Source organism: Brachyistius frenatus, unplaced genomic scaffold (genome assembly GCF_029030835.1).
Source record: "Brachyistius frenatus isolate BFR_SWC_R1_liver_20210118 unplaced genomic scaffold, ASM2903083v1 Contig_208, whole genome shotgun sequence".
NCBI classification, from domain to species: Eukaryota; Metazoa; Chordata; class Actinopteri; family Embiotocidae; genus Brachyistius; species Brachyistius frenatus.
In genome coordinates this window covers 600,220-618,358 of record NW_027210807.1, presented here as the reverse complement: position 1 = coordinate 618,358, position 18,139 = coordinate 600,220, and the positions used below count along the sequence as shown (strand labels likewise).

Here is an 18,139-nt window from a genome sequence, read left to right as displayed (position 1 = left end):
ATGTGTTGCTGGAAAATAAATCTTCTCCCAAGTCGCAGTTCTCTTGCAGACTGAGTCAGATTATCCTCCAGGATTGGGCGATATTTTTCTGCATTCATGTTCCCCTCTACCTTTACAAGCCTTCCAGGGCCTGCTGCCGAGAAGCCTCCCCAGGGCATGATGCTGCCACCACCATGCTTCACGGTGGAGATGGTGTGTTTGTGGTGATGCGCAGTGTTTGGTGTTCGCCAAACATAGCGTCTAGTCTGATGGCCAAAAAGCTAAAAAGAACCTTCTTCCAATTGACCTTGGAGTCTCCCACATGCCTTTGGGCGAATTCCAGGCCAGATTTCATGAGCTTTTTTCAACAGTGGCTTTCTCTTTGCCACTCTAACCATACAGCTTCGACTGGTGAAGAACCCAGGCAACAGTTGTTGTATGTACAGTCTCTCCCATCTGAGCCACTGACGCTTTCACCTCCTCCAGAGTGGTCGTAGGTGTCTTGGTGTTCTCCCTCACCAGTCTTCTTCTTGCCCGGTCACTCAGTTTGAGGACGGCCAGCTCCAGGCAGATTTAAACAAGAGCCATACTCCTTCCATTTCTTAATGATGGATTTAACTGAACTCTGTGGGATGTCCAGTGAGTTGGAAATCTTTTTGTAGCCATCTCCTAACTTATACTTTTCAATTATCTTGTCTCCGAGTTGCTTGGAGTGTTCTTTTGTCTTCATGTTGCAGTTGTAGCATGAATACTGATGAACCTGAGACTGGACCTCCCAGACAGGTGTTTTTATACTATAATCAAACACACATCAACTGCACTCAGGTGATCCCCATTTCACTAATTGTGACACTTCTGGCATCAACTAGCTGGACCTCTGTTGAATTAGGTCAGTCACTTTAAAAGGGGTGGATATTTATGCAAACACTTATTTTACACGATATATTTTTTTATTAATTGACATTAGTTTGTAAAAATCTGTTTTCACTTTGATATGAAAGAAGCTTTTTTTTTTGCAAAGTCTTGTCAAAAAAGACAAATTATATTGACCATGATTTCATGTATAAAAGCAACAAAAGGGTGAAACATCCAAGGGGGTGAATACTTTTTATAGGCATTGTGTAAATTCTGTAAACAGTGACAGGACGGACAGTGGCGTCTTCAGTCTGTACGTCATGAACAACAGCGTGTTCAACAGTTTGTTCAATGAGGAAATAACACCCTGAAACGTCTATGTGTCCACCGATCACTTTTTTGACCACGTCCACCTAATAGTTGATCTTCGACCTTTGACCTCAGCAATGAGTCCCCACAGCAGAGTAGGTGGCAGACGTAGACGCCTCCCTGCGGATGGTGCTGAACGGCGACAGCTCCAGCTCGGTGGTGGCGCACTCGTTGTCGATATCGCTGGTGACGGTGGCGGGTGTGCGGGGCGGGCCGCACTCGTCACAGCAGCAGCAGCAGCAGTCCAAGAAGGCTCTGGTGAACGGCTGACACAGGAAGAACAGCAGCACGGGCGTCACCGCGGATTTACAAAAGAGCAGGAGCTGGCTGACCAGATGCAGGATGTCCAGGGTTCTTCTGGGAACGCTGGCTGCCATGTACACGCTCACAATATTGCAAATGTTCTCCGGGATGATGCAGAAGCCGTAGAGGATTGCCAACGCCACCACGGCACAGTTCATCTGGCTCTCCAGCTTGATCTGTTTCTTGCTGCCACGGATGCAGGCTCGCTCGGCGCTGCGGATCTTGCGGGCAGTGACCAGCGAGCTGCAGATGGTGAACAGGGTCGGCAGGCAGAAATAGCAGCCGAAGTACCACCAGAGGCGCGCGCCGTCGTAGGTGAGCCCCAGGACGTACAGCGTGTCCGGGAGCTCAGTGGAGATCCGAACCGCGCAGCGCTCGCACGGCTTCACGTCGGGTGGGTCGCCGTCCTCAGTGATCAGCTGTCGGATGAGCAGCTCGGGCAGAGCTAGAAGCAAAGCGCCCACCCAGATGACGGCGAGCTTGGCCGTGGTAGAAGCCCAGTTCTCTATCATCTCGTAGTACATCTTCACGTTGGAGGCCGCGCGAAAGCGATCAATGCACAGAGCGCACAGCGTAAAGGTTGTGACCCCAAGAGACGCCACCTGGGAGAAAAAAGAAGAATGTCATGTTAAAAATTCTCCATTCTGGAAACATTAACCAGGAAATAAAAGTGCAAAACCATAATTTTATGATATAGAGCTGACATTAGCAGATTTTTTTAGACCATGCACCACTTAACCAAATGTTTTCCAAACTAAATTTACATTTTTAATAGTACTTTTATTTATTGGAGGTCATTTTATGTGAATTGACTATTTTAATATCTATGAGAGGCAAAAGTATGTAACCCTCTAGGATGAGCAGTTAATTCGAAACTGAAATTAGAGTTGGGTGATTTCAGTCAGTGGGATAACAATGAAGTGTGGGAGGGAAGTCTATTTTATTTATAAACAAGGATCTACTAAAGTCAAAGTGCATCATGGCAAAAAAAAAAAAAGGAGTTTTCTGAGGACTCCAGAAAAAGAGTTGTTGATGTGCATTAGCCTGGAAAAAATTACTAAACCAATAGATTTTGGACTCCACCAAACTACATTTAAATGGATTGTGTAATTTAAAACCATTGTTACCCTCCCCGGAAGTGGTCAACCAGTAAAGTTTACTACAAGAAGAAGGCAATTAATAGTCTGCAAAGTCACAAATGAACCCAGGGACTCCTACGCAACTCAATGCCTCTCTCTCGTTGGCTAATGGTAAAGTTCATGGGTCCAAAGTTTGGAGAACACTGAACAACATGGAAGGAACATTGCTGCTCGTCTGCAGTTTGCTATAGATTGCACGGCCAAGCCAGAAGGCTACTACAAAGGTGTTTTGTGGATGGATGAGACCAAAAATAAAACCTCGATTTACATGAGAAGCATCATGTTTGGCCAAAGAAAAACATTGCATTCCAGAACCATTTTAAGAACCTTATCCTATCTGTGAAACACAGTAGTGGTAGTACCATGGTTTGGAACTGTTTTGCTGTGTGTGGAAAGGGGACAGCTTCCCATCATTAGTGAATTCTAATGGAAAATGTCTGGACATCTGTTCATTAACTGATTCTCAAGAGAAAGTGGGTCCTGCAGTCAGAACACAACCTTAGCACGAATGTTGTTCTACCAAGGACTGAATAGAAAATAATAATGTTTGGGAGTCGCCAAGTCAAAGTTTCGACCTAAATCCGATAGAAATGGCATTGAAAGACCTGAAACAAGCAGTTGGTGATGGGAAACTCACCAATCAGAGTTGAAGCTGGTCTGCAGGAGGAATGGGCTCAAATTTCTCCAAGCAAATGTGCATGACTGATTAACAGTTAGTGGGAATGCTTACGGGTCCCACCAGATACTGAACGCAAAGGTTCATATATGTTCATATATGTTTACTTATAGCACTTTGTAGTTTGGCTTTCTTGAAGAAAATTGTATTTTCTTGATTCTTGTTGTTCTGAATTTGTACCCTCATGGTTGAAATGCATTTATTGTAAGTCGCTTTGGATAAAAGCATCAGCTAAATGAAATGTAATGTAATGTTTGCCACTAACATATATTTCAATATGAAACATTCTCCACAACAAATAAATATAATATTTTTTGTTTCATTTCTTTAATTTGACTTTATCTACTTGCAGTGGACAAACTGCAACTTTTGTTTATGGACCAAATGTTGGTGCTGAAATGTGGGAAAAGCTTGATGTTATTTATTTGTATTTTTATATTGTTTAATGCATTATAAAGGAGGGACTTTGAGATTTCCTTTTACTTGGTGTGAGATTAGTTTGGGCAGCCTGAGAGAGGGCCGCAGAGACTGAAACAGGTGCCTCTCACCTAAAGCGTGAATTGGCAAACCTGCCAGTATTTATTAAACAAAATCACCGAAGTGAAAATTCTGTCACAAAACCATATTGACACGTATCTGTTTACATTTTTAGCGGGTTATCCTGGAACTTTCTCTGTGTGTATAACATGTATAGCTGTGTTTCACGTACTACACCACTGCTTTCAGCAAGCCTCTCAGTTGCAGCCTTGCACCACAGTTCAGATCTCACTGGGATTTATACAAACATGTTTTTTGTAATTGAACAGTCATTTTAACATCTCAGAAACTGAATTTGTTCATAGAACACAACAACAAATAAAATAAGTCCCTGACCTAGATTAAATGTCATATGGGTGTTTCAGGTTATGTAGCTTTTACACTTCTGCTGATCAGCATTTAAACTCTTAAAGTCGTCACTCTTTTGTCATTTTTACATTCTGTGGTTACTGCGTCTGCCTTTGTAGGTAATATGAATTAGGCCTCATGTGATCTCGACATAAACCGATGTACAGCAGTAACTTTAAAGTTTCTGCTGTCTTTTTCAAAGTAATCACCTAAAACTAAGGTCACCAGATTTCTGAATTGAAACCAGTAAGCAAAATGTTATTACAACAAGGTAAATCTAGCATCATGACCTCAACATGAATCCTTTAGAAAACAACCACAACCACTGTATAAAGGACAACAGATGGAAAAAGCCGTGTTTTTTAAATGCGATTGAAGACCACAATGTGGCTTTAGAGTGACCGACTGCTGAAAACCAAACGTCTTGTGAGCCTTCCTGACTAACATGATACAAACTCTCATTAAGGGTTTCTTTTCTCAGTCTTTGTAAAACCATGAAACAAGTTCCGAGGTAATATTGTTCATGTTCTGAAGTAAACATTGCATCAGGCTGAGATAACTGGTCGGGGTTATGGTGGGGTTGGATCAGGTTAAGCATCTAAAGATGATGCTGATGTCACAGGTTGGACTAATGTTAGGTTCAGGTGAAGGAATGGAAACACACATAACTTCCCGCAAAATTGGAATCCCAAGTCTTGGAATCTAATGCAGAGTTTTGACTACGTGAGGATAAAAAGCCTGTTGTTTTTTTTTCTTTGTACCTCCTTTAACTCCATATGACATCCTCAACAGTTGTTTTTTTTTCTTTATATTTTAGGGGTTCCAAACATAAAATGGTAGGTACCAAAATACATTAAGTAATATTTTATCAGCAACCAATGTGTAGTCTGTCATGTGTTTTTGTAGTCTGAAAATCTGTACTACAGATGCAAATGACAGTACTGATGTGGAATTCCTGGTTCATTTCCCAGTTTTATCCCTGATGTCAACTCACACTCTCTTCTAAGTGTCATTTGTCCCACTTTTTATCTGTATTCTCTGCTGTCTTAAAACTTGAAGGCCATTTTGCTCTTCTTGTTTATCCTCGTAGCTTTCCACTTGTCTGGCCTCATGCCACATGCATATCATTTAGGATTAAAGGCAGATGTGGAAGTATTCCAACCCATGTTTACAACAACCTTTCACATCACATTTCCAGAACATCAACACAGGAGATCTGATGTTTTAGTTTGTGGCTATTTTTCATCTCTTCAATAAAGCTGAAGTGACATGCTTGTCGTGATGTACATTATGATTAATTCCCTAAATATTTTCCTAGTGGACGTTGTTGGATTTTGTTTTTATTAATACATGAGGCATGAAAATCATTTTATTTAAATGCATCTTTTTCTTTTTTTTTTTACATTGAATGAAAAAACACCCAGTGTTGTCTTAATGATGGTCAAAAATACTTTGCATTGACAATACAACTCTATGTTCATTAAATCTGGATTAATTTTGAATTCAGCAACAGACTAAGCAGAACACACGGGTTCTGTGTTTGTTTGGGTTTCAGGCTACTCTGTATTATTTAGCATGAGGTGTGCAGTCAAAATTATACAATGGGTGTTGACGTAAATAGTATTCAGAAGGTAAATAGGAATTCTTAGTTTTTCCAATAAGATTGGAAACATATTCACAGTCTGTCAAACTGCTGACCTCTTACCTGGCACAGTCTGTGGCCTTGTGGGTAAAGGTAGCAATATAAATCTGTTTACATTGACACATTGTGCTGGACCCACCTCCCTTTGGGAACAAAAAGCAAGTCCCCGTAAAGTAAGTAATTGATTTTCAATACAAAGAGGTATAAGATTACAATAGGGGTTAGACAAGTAATAGTTATGGTTAGGTTTATAGTAAATCACCATGAAATGAATGTATGTTAATGTAACACCCCATGAAGTGTTGACAATACAACTGTGTGTGTGTGTGTGTGTGTGTGTGTGTGTGTGTGTGTGTGTGTGTGTGTGTGTGTGTGTGTGTGTGTGTGTGTGTGTGTGTGTGTGTGTGTGTGTGTGTGTGTGTGTGTGTGTGTGTGTGTGTGTGTGTGTGTGTGTGTGTGTGTATTGGGGGTCGGCCAATTACAGCAGTTTTCAATGAAATCCTCTTGCTGTTGACTAAATTAACTATATTATATATTAGTCGTTTTTGTACTGGATAAATAAACGACTAATTTAAATTAGAAATTTAACCATTTCAGATCTAATACCTGCTTTGAAATTGTCTTTTAACATTTGTTTTATTCACCTCATTTCATTTTATTGACTACATTAGAGCCAAAAAGAAAAATCCTGAAATTATTTTGATAAATGTATATTATCAAGTATGTTTACCAAATATATGTATTTTTTTTCAGTTTCTTTTTGTTCAATCAATTTGGAATTAACTTAAAGGGCAGTCATCCGTGAAATAAGAAAGGAAGAAATACATTAGAAGAATTTAAAGTAGACAACTGATGACGTCCGTAAATGTCACTGATGTCATGTGGGTCACTGCCTCAAACAAAGAGCTGCTGCTGTTAAGGAGCTTAAATTCGATTCATATGACCTTTTGTTACCAGATGTTACATTCACAAGGCGTTTGCATCATGATTAGTTACAAACATGTTGACCTGCAGCTGATATTTCCATGTTAGGCAGCTTTAAAACACGTCAACTACAGGTGAAACAAGTAGTTGAATAATTGAGCAACAGGAATTTGATCATTGTTGTTTTTTGAGCAAAAAGATTTGAAGATATCAGTTGCTCAAATGTATGTATTTAAAGCATTTATTTGTCACACATGGTGAATTTTGGAGGGTTTTGGACTGTTGGTCTGACATAAAGACATTTATGATGTCACCTTGGAATATGGGAAATTAAAACTCCCTTTTTTCAATATTTTCTGAGAGTTTATGAACAAAACAATTTCTGACAGTAACTTTCAACAGTGTAAATTTAAGATCTACATCATCACTGAGTTCACAGACTGCCAACACACAGAACACGTACACTTGATGGCCAAATGTGTGTGGGCATTAATAAAATGCAGCCACATATGAGGGTTGAAATGTGCCCGACACCATATTCAGTAATCTGCAGCTTTAACAGCCTCCACTCTCCTGGTTTCAGCCTTTCCAAGTGGTTAAACCTGGCTGCAGGGATTTTATCCCATGGAGCCACAAGAGAATTAGTGGGGTCCCACACTGATGTTGGGGGATGAGGACTGACTCACAGTCAATGTTCTAGTTCATCCCAAAGGGCATTGTCATGGCTCTTTGCTGGTCCAGTCAGTTCTCCAGCAACAAACTGGGAAAAAAGTATATTTTTATGGAGCTAGTTATATATTCAGATCGAATCTCAGACCTCCCTGAACCGTTAAAACTGATGCAGTCCACTGATCAGCGGGGGGTCGTCCTCGTCTAATCTCATTCTGAGAAACTCTTCATTAATCTCGATCTCCAGCCTGTCCGGGCGGCAGATTGTCACGTTAAGTAGGTTTTGTTTTGTTTTCTGCAGCCTGATGTGATACTGATCAGGTTAACAACTCTTCACTTCACTCTGTGACATTAAACCCGATTTAAATACTGACTGCAGTCTGGATCCATCACCTAATTCTCATCCTAATTTTATGCATAGAATCTACAGCACGTGTTAGATTAAGGAAAGATTATGATTGAGTTTAAAAACATAAAAAGTGAACACTAATTGCAGGTTTGTAACTGGAAGGGAACATCGGCTTCGTGGGGCTCTTCTGAAGTTACACTCTTTTAGTTTCCTCTTTGTGTTATTATCCCTTTACCACAGCTCAGTAAAGCAATAAAATAGACTTTCTTTATCAAACTCAAGACTGTTGATGCCAAATAGCTTCAGATCAACTTTGAAATGTATGCTCAGAAGGACGATTTTGTCCACCATCACTTTCACTGCAAACGGTCGCCCATGTTCAGGTCATCTTTTGGTATGAGTGAAACACACTTGTTTTTTATTTATTTGAATGAAACCACTTCACTGAAAGTGGTACGAACACTAGACACTCAGACAAAATAGTTGAGCCAAGCTCAACTTTGGCTGCAATGACAATGTGATATCGTGCAAGACATTACATGTTGGTCAATCACAAACATGCAAGCACACTGTCTTCATAGATTACTTTGCATTGTGGATGCCATATTTCTACTTTTTACCTTGTGATTTTTGTGAAAAAAGATGAACTAGTTGCAGCTGTGGTAACTTTCCACAGTTTAAATTTCTGTCTTTGAGGACTAAACACTATTTTGCAGTGTTTTGGTGTCAAGTTTTTTATTGCTTTACCAGTATCATCAACCCAAGAACCAGACCCTCTCCCTCCTCACCTCTAAGTAGGGGATAATCTTGCATGAGAACTCCCCCAGCAGCCAGTTCTTGGTGAGCTCGTGAAACACCACGAGCGGCAGGCAGAAGAAGATGATTACGAAATCCCAGAGCGCGAGGTTGGCCAGCAGCGAGTTGGAGATGCTCCTCATGTAATAGTTGTGGCACACGATGCACATGACCGACACGTTCCCGATGATCCCCACAGTGAAGATGACTGCGGCGATGATCATGACCGCGTACGCTCCGTACGACTCCGCGGTGACCGGGTAGAACGGGTTCTTCACCTGCTTGCGTCTCGTCCGCGTGTTTACCGGCGCGAACGGCGTGGTGTCAGGAAAGTCCGTCAGAGAGTACTCCTCCTCATAGTTGCTGGTGTTGAGTCCGAAGGGGGTTCGGCATCTTGTTCCTGCGCCATGGCTGGGGGCAGAGCCTCCCACCCGCCCGCAGCTGCGTCCAGCAGCGGCTCGCTCCGTCTCGCCCTGCCGGATTTTGCACCCCGTCTCTGCCGCCGGTTGTGCTTGTCGGTGCAGGTGGATCCATGCGGGGTTTGTTTAAGTACTTTACCCGGACTGCATTCACCTTTTCTCGGCTCATCGGCCTTGTTTTCTTCCGTGCGTAAAGTTTCGTCTCCGCGTACTGGCCGGATGCGCTGATATCCTTGTCGTGCGTCACTTTTACGCACAGAGCGCCGATGTATCAGTGTCCCCAGCAGCTCAGAGTATTGCAGGTTGACAGTATCCACCCTTGAGGCCTGCACATTCATACCGCGCGTTTCCCCATTGTTCTCCCCGCTGACTATGTGCCATTTACGGCTTGGCACATTCCTGTCAGAGGCAGGAGATTCATAATGAGAACTGAAAGTCGTCTTTGTTTTGTGCCCGTGGAGTTGACTCGCTACGGCCTCGGTGCACAGCCACAAACACAGTAGCCTTAGGGGTGGATGCAGCATCATTGTTCCGTCTAAACCACGAGATCGAACTTAGTGATCCAAAATGATCGATCCATCTCTGGTTGGTGATAATCTGTTTTAAATAGCTCTAACTTTGTACTGTCACACAAATGTCAGTTGCCCTTCATTTTTTCACACAAACAGCTTCCACGAAGTCTTGTAAAAGTGGTGCACCTGTCGGGTTTCGGTGCGTCCCGGAGCAGCTCCGATGCGGAGCCATCACCAGTGAAGCCAAACATCGGAGTGTCTTCAAACCGGGCTATCTTCGCAGCAGAAGGTAGATGTTGCAGTGGAGAGTTGACGGACGGGTCCACCTTTGTCCAGTAAAGTTTCTGCACGCGCAGCCGCGAGAGACCGGAGACCGGGGTAGAGAGCAGTGAAATGCGTCCGGCGGAAAGACCACGCTTCGACTGCGAGCGAGAGAGAGAGAGAGAGAGAGAGGAGGTGGAGGAGAAGGGAAAGGAGGAGTGTGTGTGTGTGTGTGTGTGTGTGTGTGTGTGTGTGTGTGTGTGTAGGCTGGAGGGGGGGGGGGGGGGGGTCGTCCGTCAAACCTGCTCTGATCCGATAATAAACTGTAGAAATAACACATTCATCTGTTGTCTATGTGGGATTATGCACTACACTAAAAGGGATTTACAGTCCACCTGTTTCTTGATATATGAAGCATGTCTTTAAAAAAAAATGGGTCATGTTTGAACATGTTTATGATAGCCCTCAAATTCATTAACAAGTCCTCAAGTGGAAAATGATATGGCACAAAGAGAAAACACTTATAGAAATGTATTCCCTTTCAAAAGGAAACACTGTATTTCTTTTTAAAGAGTGGCATTTTTTAGTTTGAAGCCCAATCAACTAACCTTAAACAACAAATACACATTAATTAACTCAAACAAAATATATAAACACCTTAATATATTGTGACTTGTTCATTATCTCAGGAACAATTATCTTTACAGTCAGTTGCACACATTTGTAAAAAAAAAACAAACCTCGGGACTTTACATTATCATGACAACGTATCCTATATCATAGCATTACTACACTTTTTTTTTAATGAACCACAGACATATTCCAGTATGTCTTTCTAGTTTGTTCAAATCATCCACTATATAAATGTTGCTCTTGTATTAAAGGGAAGATCGCTGACTTTTGATTTGAAGTCTTGTGTGCTATCTAGTGCAACGTTGCGGTATTACACTAACACTGATCTGCAACATCAACAGAGGATATAAAGACTGACCAAAAACTAAATGCTAAAACTGCATGTCTTTGAATCTTTTTGGGGAGTTTGCTCTTTGTTTCCAAATGCTGATATTATGCAGCATGTATGTCTCATGATTTAATTTCTTTTGGTTTGCAGAAGTTGCTCTTCTTCACCATCTTTCCTCTGGTGAACGGGTTAAAACATGTTCAGCGTATTACTGTGTCATGAACAGTTGTGGACAACATTAAAAGTGCTTCACCCACATCAACCGACACATCTTATGCCCCTCACAAGACAGAGCATTAGGGCCACATTGAGAAAATAAAAAATATATATATATATTTTTTATTTAGGATTATGACAAAGTGAAAGTGTCGAGAATGAAGTTTGTATTACATTTAGAAAATGAAGTCACGATGTTGAAAAGGGTTAGTTTGGAACCCCTGTCGAGGTAACGCCTGCGTCTCAGGCGTTTCAGTTCTGAGTGGGACTGCGCAGTCAGACCTCCGGTCAAGAACTGACTGATTCAGTGAAGGAGTCATTGTAAATGCACTGATTCTAGTAATTCGGGACACTAAAAATAACTTCTTTATGATGTTATAAATTCAAATGTGAGCTAATATTAACAGATTTCCTTTAAACTGACCTTGAGCCTCAGATGAATCCTAACAGTGCACTTTCAACAGGGCAATGTTTCACAAAAGTGGGTGGTACTTACTCATTGCAAATGGTTCAAGTAATCTGTTTCTAAAATGACAGTTGCTCAAAAGTTGTAGATAAATCCCACAGCCCTCTCCCACTTTCATGCAAGGGTCACAAATATGGAGTTTCTTTCAATGAGTTAAAAGTGCCAAAGTTAACACAGCTTGCATGTTGTAAATGTCCTGAAATGGAGCCCTAAGATTCAACTCTGCTTTGCACTGCTGTATTTTGCAATTGGCTCAATTTGTGCCTAATATGCTGTTTGTCCTTAACGAGGCACCGAACAGCTCTCATCCAACAAGGTGATAAAAAACAAACAACTAATCCTCTTTAAGAATGAACTGAGCTCAGTTTCTCCCTATCTCAGCTGAGATACTTCAGATTCTGCAAAAAAAAACCAACAACAACCAAAAAACATAAATGGCTGCAGTGCTGGTGAGAACCCCAGCCTGCCTATAACAGGAAGTTACACAGGAACAGCTGAAAAAATATTAACAACCCAATCAAAGTCGTAGTTAAGTCTTTTATTTTGAAAGAGTCATTGAAATACTGTATGAGCTGTATGGGAAGAGCAGCATTTTAAAAATAAATGCTAGTTAACATTTTACAGAGTTTTGCAGCATTATCTTACATACATTTACACAATAAATACAAATAAACCTCAGAGGAGGTGAAATACAAAATGATGATCCAACAACAGGAAGACAATTGTTTTGTTTTCCAAAAGGACTCTGGTTTACAGATGATCTTTTGATTCTGCAGGCGCTTCAGGCTAGGTTGACGTTGGATTGTGTGGAGGAGGGTTTGATGACAGAGGTGTGGCAGATCTGATAGCAGGTCTGGTTCGGCCCACCGCCGTCGTCTTTCGCTCGGTACGCCATCAGACACAAGTCGAGCCACGGACTTTGACCTGAGGATAAACACATGAACCACCATCGAAAACCTGAGACACCAAAACTGCTGCACTTTCCGGAGGGTGGAGAACTACAACATATTATAGACATCGAACTGAGAACATACACTTAAAGCTTCACTGTGGAGTTTTCAGTGAAATAAAATTTTCCATTCACGGAATTGAGGAGTCACATAAAACAGTGTATATTGTAGTAATAATCGCAAATTACCTGATTTTTACACAAATCGTTTTGAAAGTTATATTTTGAGTCTTATCAAAAGTAAAAATATATATATTTTTTGTCATCATAAAATGCTGCTTTATAACAGTCACTGAAATAACTCGATCTGTTCCAGCGTGTTTGTGCAGATGTTTGTGGGTTTGACTGGCTCACCCATGCTGCCCACTGGTGGACGAAGGTAGTCCATGATTTCACGGATGCTGTTTTGAGCCTCTTGATTGGCTGCTACGTCCTCTGTTGACACACTGAAGAATGACTCCTGATGAAAGACGCAAACAGAGTTAACATGAACAAAACATTTTTGGGCATTTTTTTTATGCACATCTAAATGTAAATAATCATCAACAATGTGTCTTCATTTAGTTTCAGCTTGTTTTATTACATTATTTATTCCATTAATAATAAGAATTTGAAATCTGTACTATTTTTGCAATGTGTCCAATTCAATCCAAGTTCCCCATTCATAAACATTCTAATATACTTTGTTTTCAGATTTCTTCACTAACTGCCAAATTACAAAAAAAAAAAAAATGAGATTAATGGATGTGATCATTTTTTCAATTCATTAATCAAATATTTGGTCTTTTACATATCAGAAAATAGCTGATCCAGTTTCTGGGAGCCCAAACTCTGGGTTTGATACACTGTGGTATCATTATCTCTCCTGTTCCTCTCCTTTGGATACTGACACAAACCCAAACTTGGAATTATCAGGAATTATTATTATTTTTTTTGTATCATCCACAGTGAAATGTTGGTAAGTTTCAACCCTTTCCAAGAGTTTGGGCATGTATCCCCTCCTGAGAAATTGTTTCGAGACATGACTCGTCATTTGAGAATACTATTTGACTGATTTGAATCCACCTTGATTTATTTAGAAAATTCTAAGTCTGTTTTGATGTTACTTTTCTATCTCTCAGTAACCAAAGCTAAGATGTTTCGATTCTTGGATGGTGTGGTCCCCTTTTGTCTGCCTGATTGTGCTTTGATACAGCCGATCCAGATTCCACAAAGTGTTCCACAGTGACATGCAACGCCCCCTTAGATTCCTTCAGTGTAGCCGTGACTTGATGCTGAGAAAACCCCTCTCTGCTTTGAATAACAATCTGATTTCTGACACTTTCACATAGTACTGGGACCAGTTTCTCACCATCACAATGCTACTTAGTCAGCAATGTTCTGCTGGAAACTTGAGGCTCAGCGAAATTTATTATAGAAGAACAAAAGCTGCAAGTTGATTTTCTAGAACAAACCTCTGAGTTGATCAAATCTACCCAAGTGTCATCTGAACGCTGCTTTATTGAAAGAATACAACTCAAGGAAATCTGACCCTTTGTACAAACATGATCAATACCACTGTCCAAAGTTAATTGCTGACATAGAAATAGTGCAGAATCTAAAGTATTTCTTCTAAGTGTGAAACTTCTGTTTTTAAATGTTTCTAAAAACTGAAACTTTCAGATCATTTCTCTAAATGTGATTTTTAAAGATGACAGATTTTTGAGGTGTTCTCAGACTTTTGGATCACACTGTTTTTTTGGATAACGTTTAGAAAGTGCTCATTTTCTTCATAATAATAGAGAAACGAGTAATAAACACAGATTCTTCTCCCTTCTCGTGATCGAACGTCCTCTGATTAAAGAGCGAGCGGCACGTTACACGAAGTCTAAAACTTACTGCATGTTTCCACAGGAAGACGTCCAGCGTGTCGGTTTCGTCCTGGAGCTCCAGCTTCATGAGCAGGACAAACTGCAGCAGCTGAACACCGAGAGCTGCATACCAGAGGATCAGAGACATTAACGCTGAGTGACTTATTTCAGAGGTACTGCAGCTCATACAGACCTGAGATCAGCCAAGGAGCTGCTCAGGAACTTTTACAACCTGCTGAATAGGAAGGGGGGGTTGATGCAGTGATAACCGAGATGTAACGACACAGCAACAACGGCTCAGAGAGAAATAAGACAATAAAGTGACCAGTTTCAAAACTTCTCTTGGTCCTTTCAAGGACAAGAACCTGAAAGGCAATGATGTCACAAAACTGGGGCAGGGCCTAGTGATTATTTGTTTTAATGCCAGAATGCCCATAATGCTCAAAACAAGGATAGATCAATAGCTTGCGGTCCAGAAAAAAGGTATATCCCTAATGAGTAAGTGTTCCAAGTTCCAATCAGCACCCGAGTTCCGCATGTTTTTGTGAGCGCTGGTCCGGCGCGTGTCTTCAGGTACGATTTCTCTGTGGATATGACAACATTTTGCGTCAAACTCTAGAAATTGGCAACGGAGACTATTAAAAGGCTCCAGGAAGTTTATGGCAATGAGGCAATGAATCTGGAGAGGTGTCTTAAGTGACATTTTATGTTTCCTAAGGGAAAGATCATCAGGCTGTCAACATTGAGCTCTACTGTGATGCTTTGAGGCATGTGATGGCCAAACGTTTAGTGGAAATGACCTGAACTGAGGTCAAAAGTTTCTCACCCACAATGAAACGATCGTCACTCCCCACCAACCCTACTGGCCAAATTTGGCTCCCTGCCACTTCTTTTGGTTCCTCAATAATTTGTCACAAACTTTGATGTGACCTCTCCGCTCAAGTTTCAAGTGCGTAAAATGTTGCAAATGCACCCAGACCACTGCTCACAGAAACATGTGTAACTCGGGTGCTGATTTTGATCAAGCCATGAAATTTGTAACAATTATTCATCAGGGTTATACCTTCCTCCTGCTCCCTTCGTGTCACGGTGCTGCCCAATGTTCACGTGCAACAGGAGCAGGATCGGAACATATTGATCCACCCTTGTACAATTTCCCAAGAGTCCAATAAAGTCTTCAAATGTCTTGTTTTGTCCAACCGACAATCCGGAAGACAACAGAGAAGTTGTAAACCCAGAAAAAATGCTAACAGAGAACTTTACCTTACAATTAACATCATTTGATAAAAACAAGTTCATATTGTGTTAACGGTTTCTCATATTAAAAGATGCAATCATTTATTTTAATGGCTACTGAAAACACTGACAATTTAGTGTGAGCTTCTTCCTGTCTCTTCCCCTCAGGTTTCCTGCGACAGTCCAGTAAATCAAACTGGTGTCTCACCTTCTGCAAGAATCTTCTCATCGATCATCTCAACTCCTTCAGCACTCGGCTCTCTCAGTGCAGCCTTGGAGCACTGCTTACATCTACAACACACACAGGAAATTATAATGAGACTGCTGGAGGAGTTGCCTTAATCATGCTACCCTTTACATCCAAAGAGTTTCAGACTGTGGGCTTGGCCTTTGGGACCTCTGTGAGAATGAGAATTGTAACAGTCTATTACTGAGCAGAGAGTTTTAAATAAAGTAAACAAAAAAATCTTGCCTGGAAGAATCAAAGCCTGTCAATATTGTTTTGTCACTGATCTCTCTATATCAGTGTACATGTTGGCTGATCAATATCAGTAAATATCAACAGATAAATGTCAAACATACACTAATGAAAAAAAACATTACCGCGAGTCGCCACCGAGGGGTTTGAGCGGCTCAGTGATCCTGGGAGCTATGTTGTCCGGGGCATCAGCCCCTGGTAAGGTCTCCCAAAGCAAACTGGTCTCAGGTGAGAGCCCAGACAAAGAGCGGCTCATACAGACCCCAATGAACAGCAGCTCATGGACTGAAGGCATCTCGCCCGGATCAGGGAAACCGGGGCACCCTCCTGGAACCAGACCCAGGAGGGGAGCTCGCCGGCAAGCGTCTGGTGGCCGGGCCTTCGTCCATGGGGCCCGGTCTGGCTCAGCCCGAAGAAGCATCGGGGAGCAGCCACCCTGTGGACCCACCACTCGCAGGGACAAGCATCGGGGTCGGGTGCAATGCATACCGGGCAGCAGGCCGGGCCGGGGGCCCGGGGCGACCGATCGCTGGCAGCATAGACTAGCTCTAGGGACATGGAACGTCACCTCGCTAGCGGGGAAAGAGCTGGAGCTGGTGCAGGAGGTGGGGATACTCACGAGCCCCCGACTGAGCGCCGATGTGTTGGAGAGGGTCGCCTCCTTGCGCCTCCGGGTTGCAGGGAGGAAGACTCTGACTGTTTGTGCTTATGCACCAAACGGCAGCTCAGACTATCCGGGGTTCTTGGGAGTTGGTGGGGGGAGTCCTGGAAAGGGCGCCGCCTGCTGACTCCATAGTTCTCCTGGGGGACTTCAACGCTCATGTGGGCAACGACGGAGAAACCTGGCAGAGGGTGATTGGGAGGAACGGCCTGCCCGATCTGAACCCGAGCGGTGTTTTGTTACTGGACTTCTGTGCTAGCCACGGTCTGGCCATAACAAACACCATGTTTGAGCATAAGGTGGCTCATAAGTGTACCTGGTACCAGACCACCTTAGGCCGGAGATCAATGATCGACTTTGTAGTCGTATCATCGGATCTGCGGCCGTATGTCATGAAGAAGGTGAAGAGAGGAGCAGAGCTGTCAACTGATCACCACCTGGTGGTGAGTTGGATCAGGGAGTCGGCTGGAAAGACCTGGCAAGCCCAAACATGTAGTGAGGGTAAACTGGGTACGTCTGGCCGAGGAAACTGTCCGGAAGGTCTTCAACTCTCACCTCCAGAAGAGCTTCTCATGCATCCTGAGGGAGGTTGGGGACATGGAGTCTGAGTGGACCATGTTCAAAGCCTCTATTGTGTACGCAGCCACGAAGAGTTGTGTTCGTAAGGTCATTGGTGCCTGTCGCGGCGACAAGCTGAGAACCCGGTGGTGGACACCGGGGGCGAAGGAAGCTGTCAAGCTGAAAAAGCAGGCCTTTCAGGCCTGGTTGGCTCAGGGGACCGTTTGTCGAACCTCAGATTCAAGAGGAGCAGTGCGGATTCTGTCCTCGTCGTGGAACAGTGGACCGGCTCTTTACCCTCGCAAGACTACTGGAGGGGGCCTGGAAGTTTGACCATCCAGTCTACATGTGTTTTGTGGATTTGGAGAAGGCTTTCGACCAGGTCCCCCGGTTGTTTTTTGTGGGGGGTGCTGCGGGAGTACGGGGGGGGGGGGGGGCATCCGGGCTCTGTACAACCGCAGTAGGAGCTGTGTTCGTATTCTCGGCAATAAGTTAGACTCGTTTCCAGTGGGTGTTGGCCTCCACCAGAACTGTCCTTTGTCACCGATCCTTTTTGTGACCTTCATGGACAGGATATCTAGGCGCAGCCAGGGGGAGGAGCACGTCGGGTTCGGGAGGAGCAGATGATGTGGTCCTGTTGGCTTCTTCAGACCGCGACCTCCAGCACTCACTGGGCGGTTTGCAGCCGAGTGTGAAGCGGCGGGGATGAGGGTTAGCACCTTCAAATCTGAGGCCGTGGTTCTCTGCCGGAAACCGGTGGATTGCTCCCTCCAGGTGGGGACGGAGTGCCTGCCTCAAGCGAAGGAATTTAAGTATCTCGAGGTCTTGTTCACAAGTGAGGGGAGGATGGAGCGGGAGATCGACTGCCGGACCGGTGCGGCTGCAGCAGTACAACAAGCGCTGCACCGGACCGTGTTGGTGAAAAGGGAGCTGAGCCGGAAGTCAAAGCTCTCAGTTTACCAGGAGATCTATGTTCTGACCCTCACC

The 18,139-nt window shown here is 43.0% G+C and overlaps 2 protein-coding genes across 2 annotated transcripts in view; both read right to left on the bottom strand.

Annotated features, from left to right (window-relative positions):
* Positions 1-1,005: 1,005 nt before the first annotated feature.
* Positions 1,006-9,904, bottom strand: gpr37a (G protein-coupled receptor 37a). Its single transcript, XM_069719153.1, is given in 3 exon segments — positions 1,006-2,108; positions 8,579-8,964; positions 8,967-9,904. Coding segments are annotated over 3 exon segments (1,785 nt in total). The 5' UTR covers positions 9,532-9,904; the 3' UTR covers positions 1,006-1,274.
* A 2,033-nt stretch (positions 9,905-11,937) lies between these two features.
* The window catches only part of pot1 (protection of telomeres 1 homolog), a 69,681-nt gene continuing 63,479 nt past the window's right edge, over positions 11,938-18,139 (bottom strand). Inside the window, exons 17-20 of the mRNA XM_069719156.1 lie at positions 15,664-15,746; positions 14,248-14,342; positions 12,724-12,829; positions 11,938-12,344 (exon numbers count right to left, since the gene is read on the bottom strand). Coding sequence (XP_069575257.1) covers positions 12,202-12,344; positions 12,724-12,829; positions 14,248-14,342; positions 15,664-15,746 — 427 coding nt within the window. The 3' untranslated portion in view covers positions 11,938-12,201. The remainder of the gene's footprint in view (positions 12,345-12,723; positions 12,830-14,247; positions 14,343-15,663; positions 15,747-18,139) is intronic.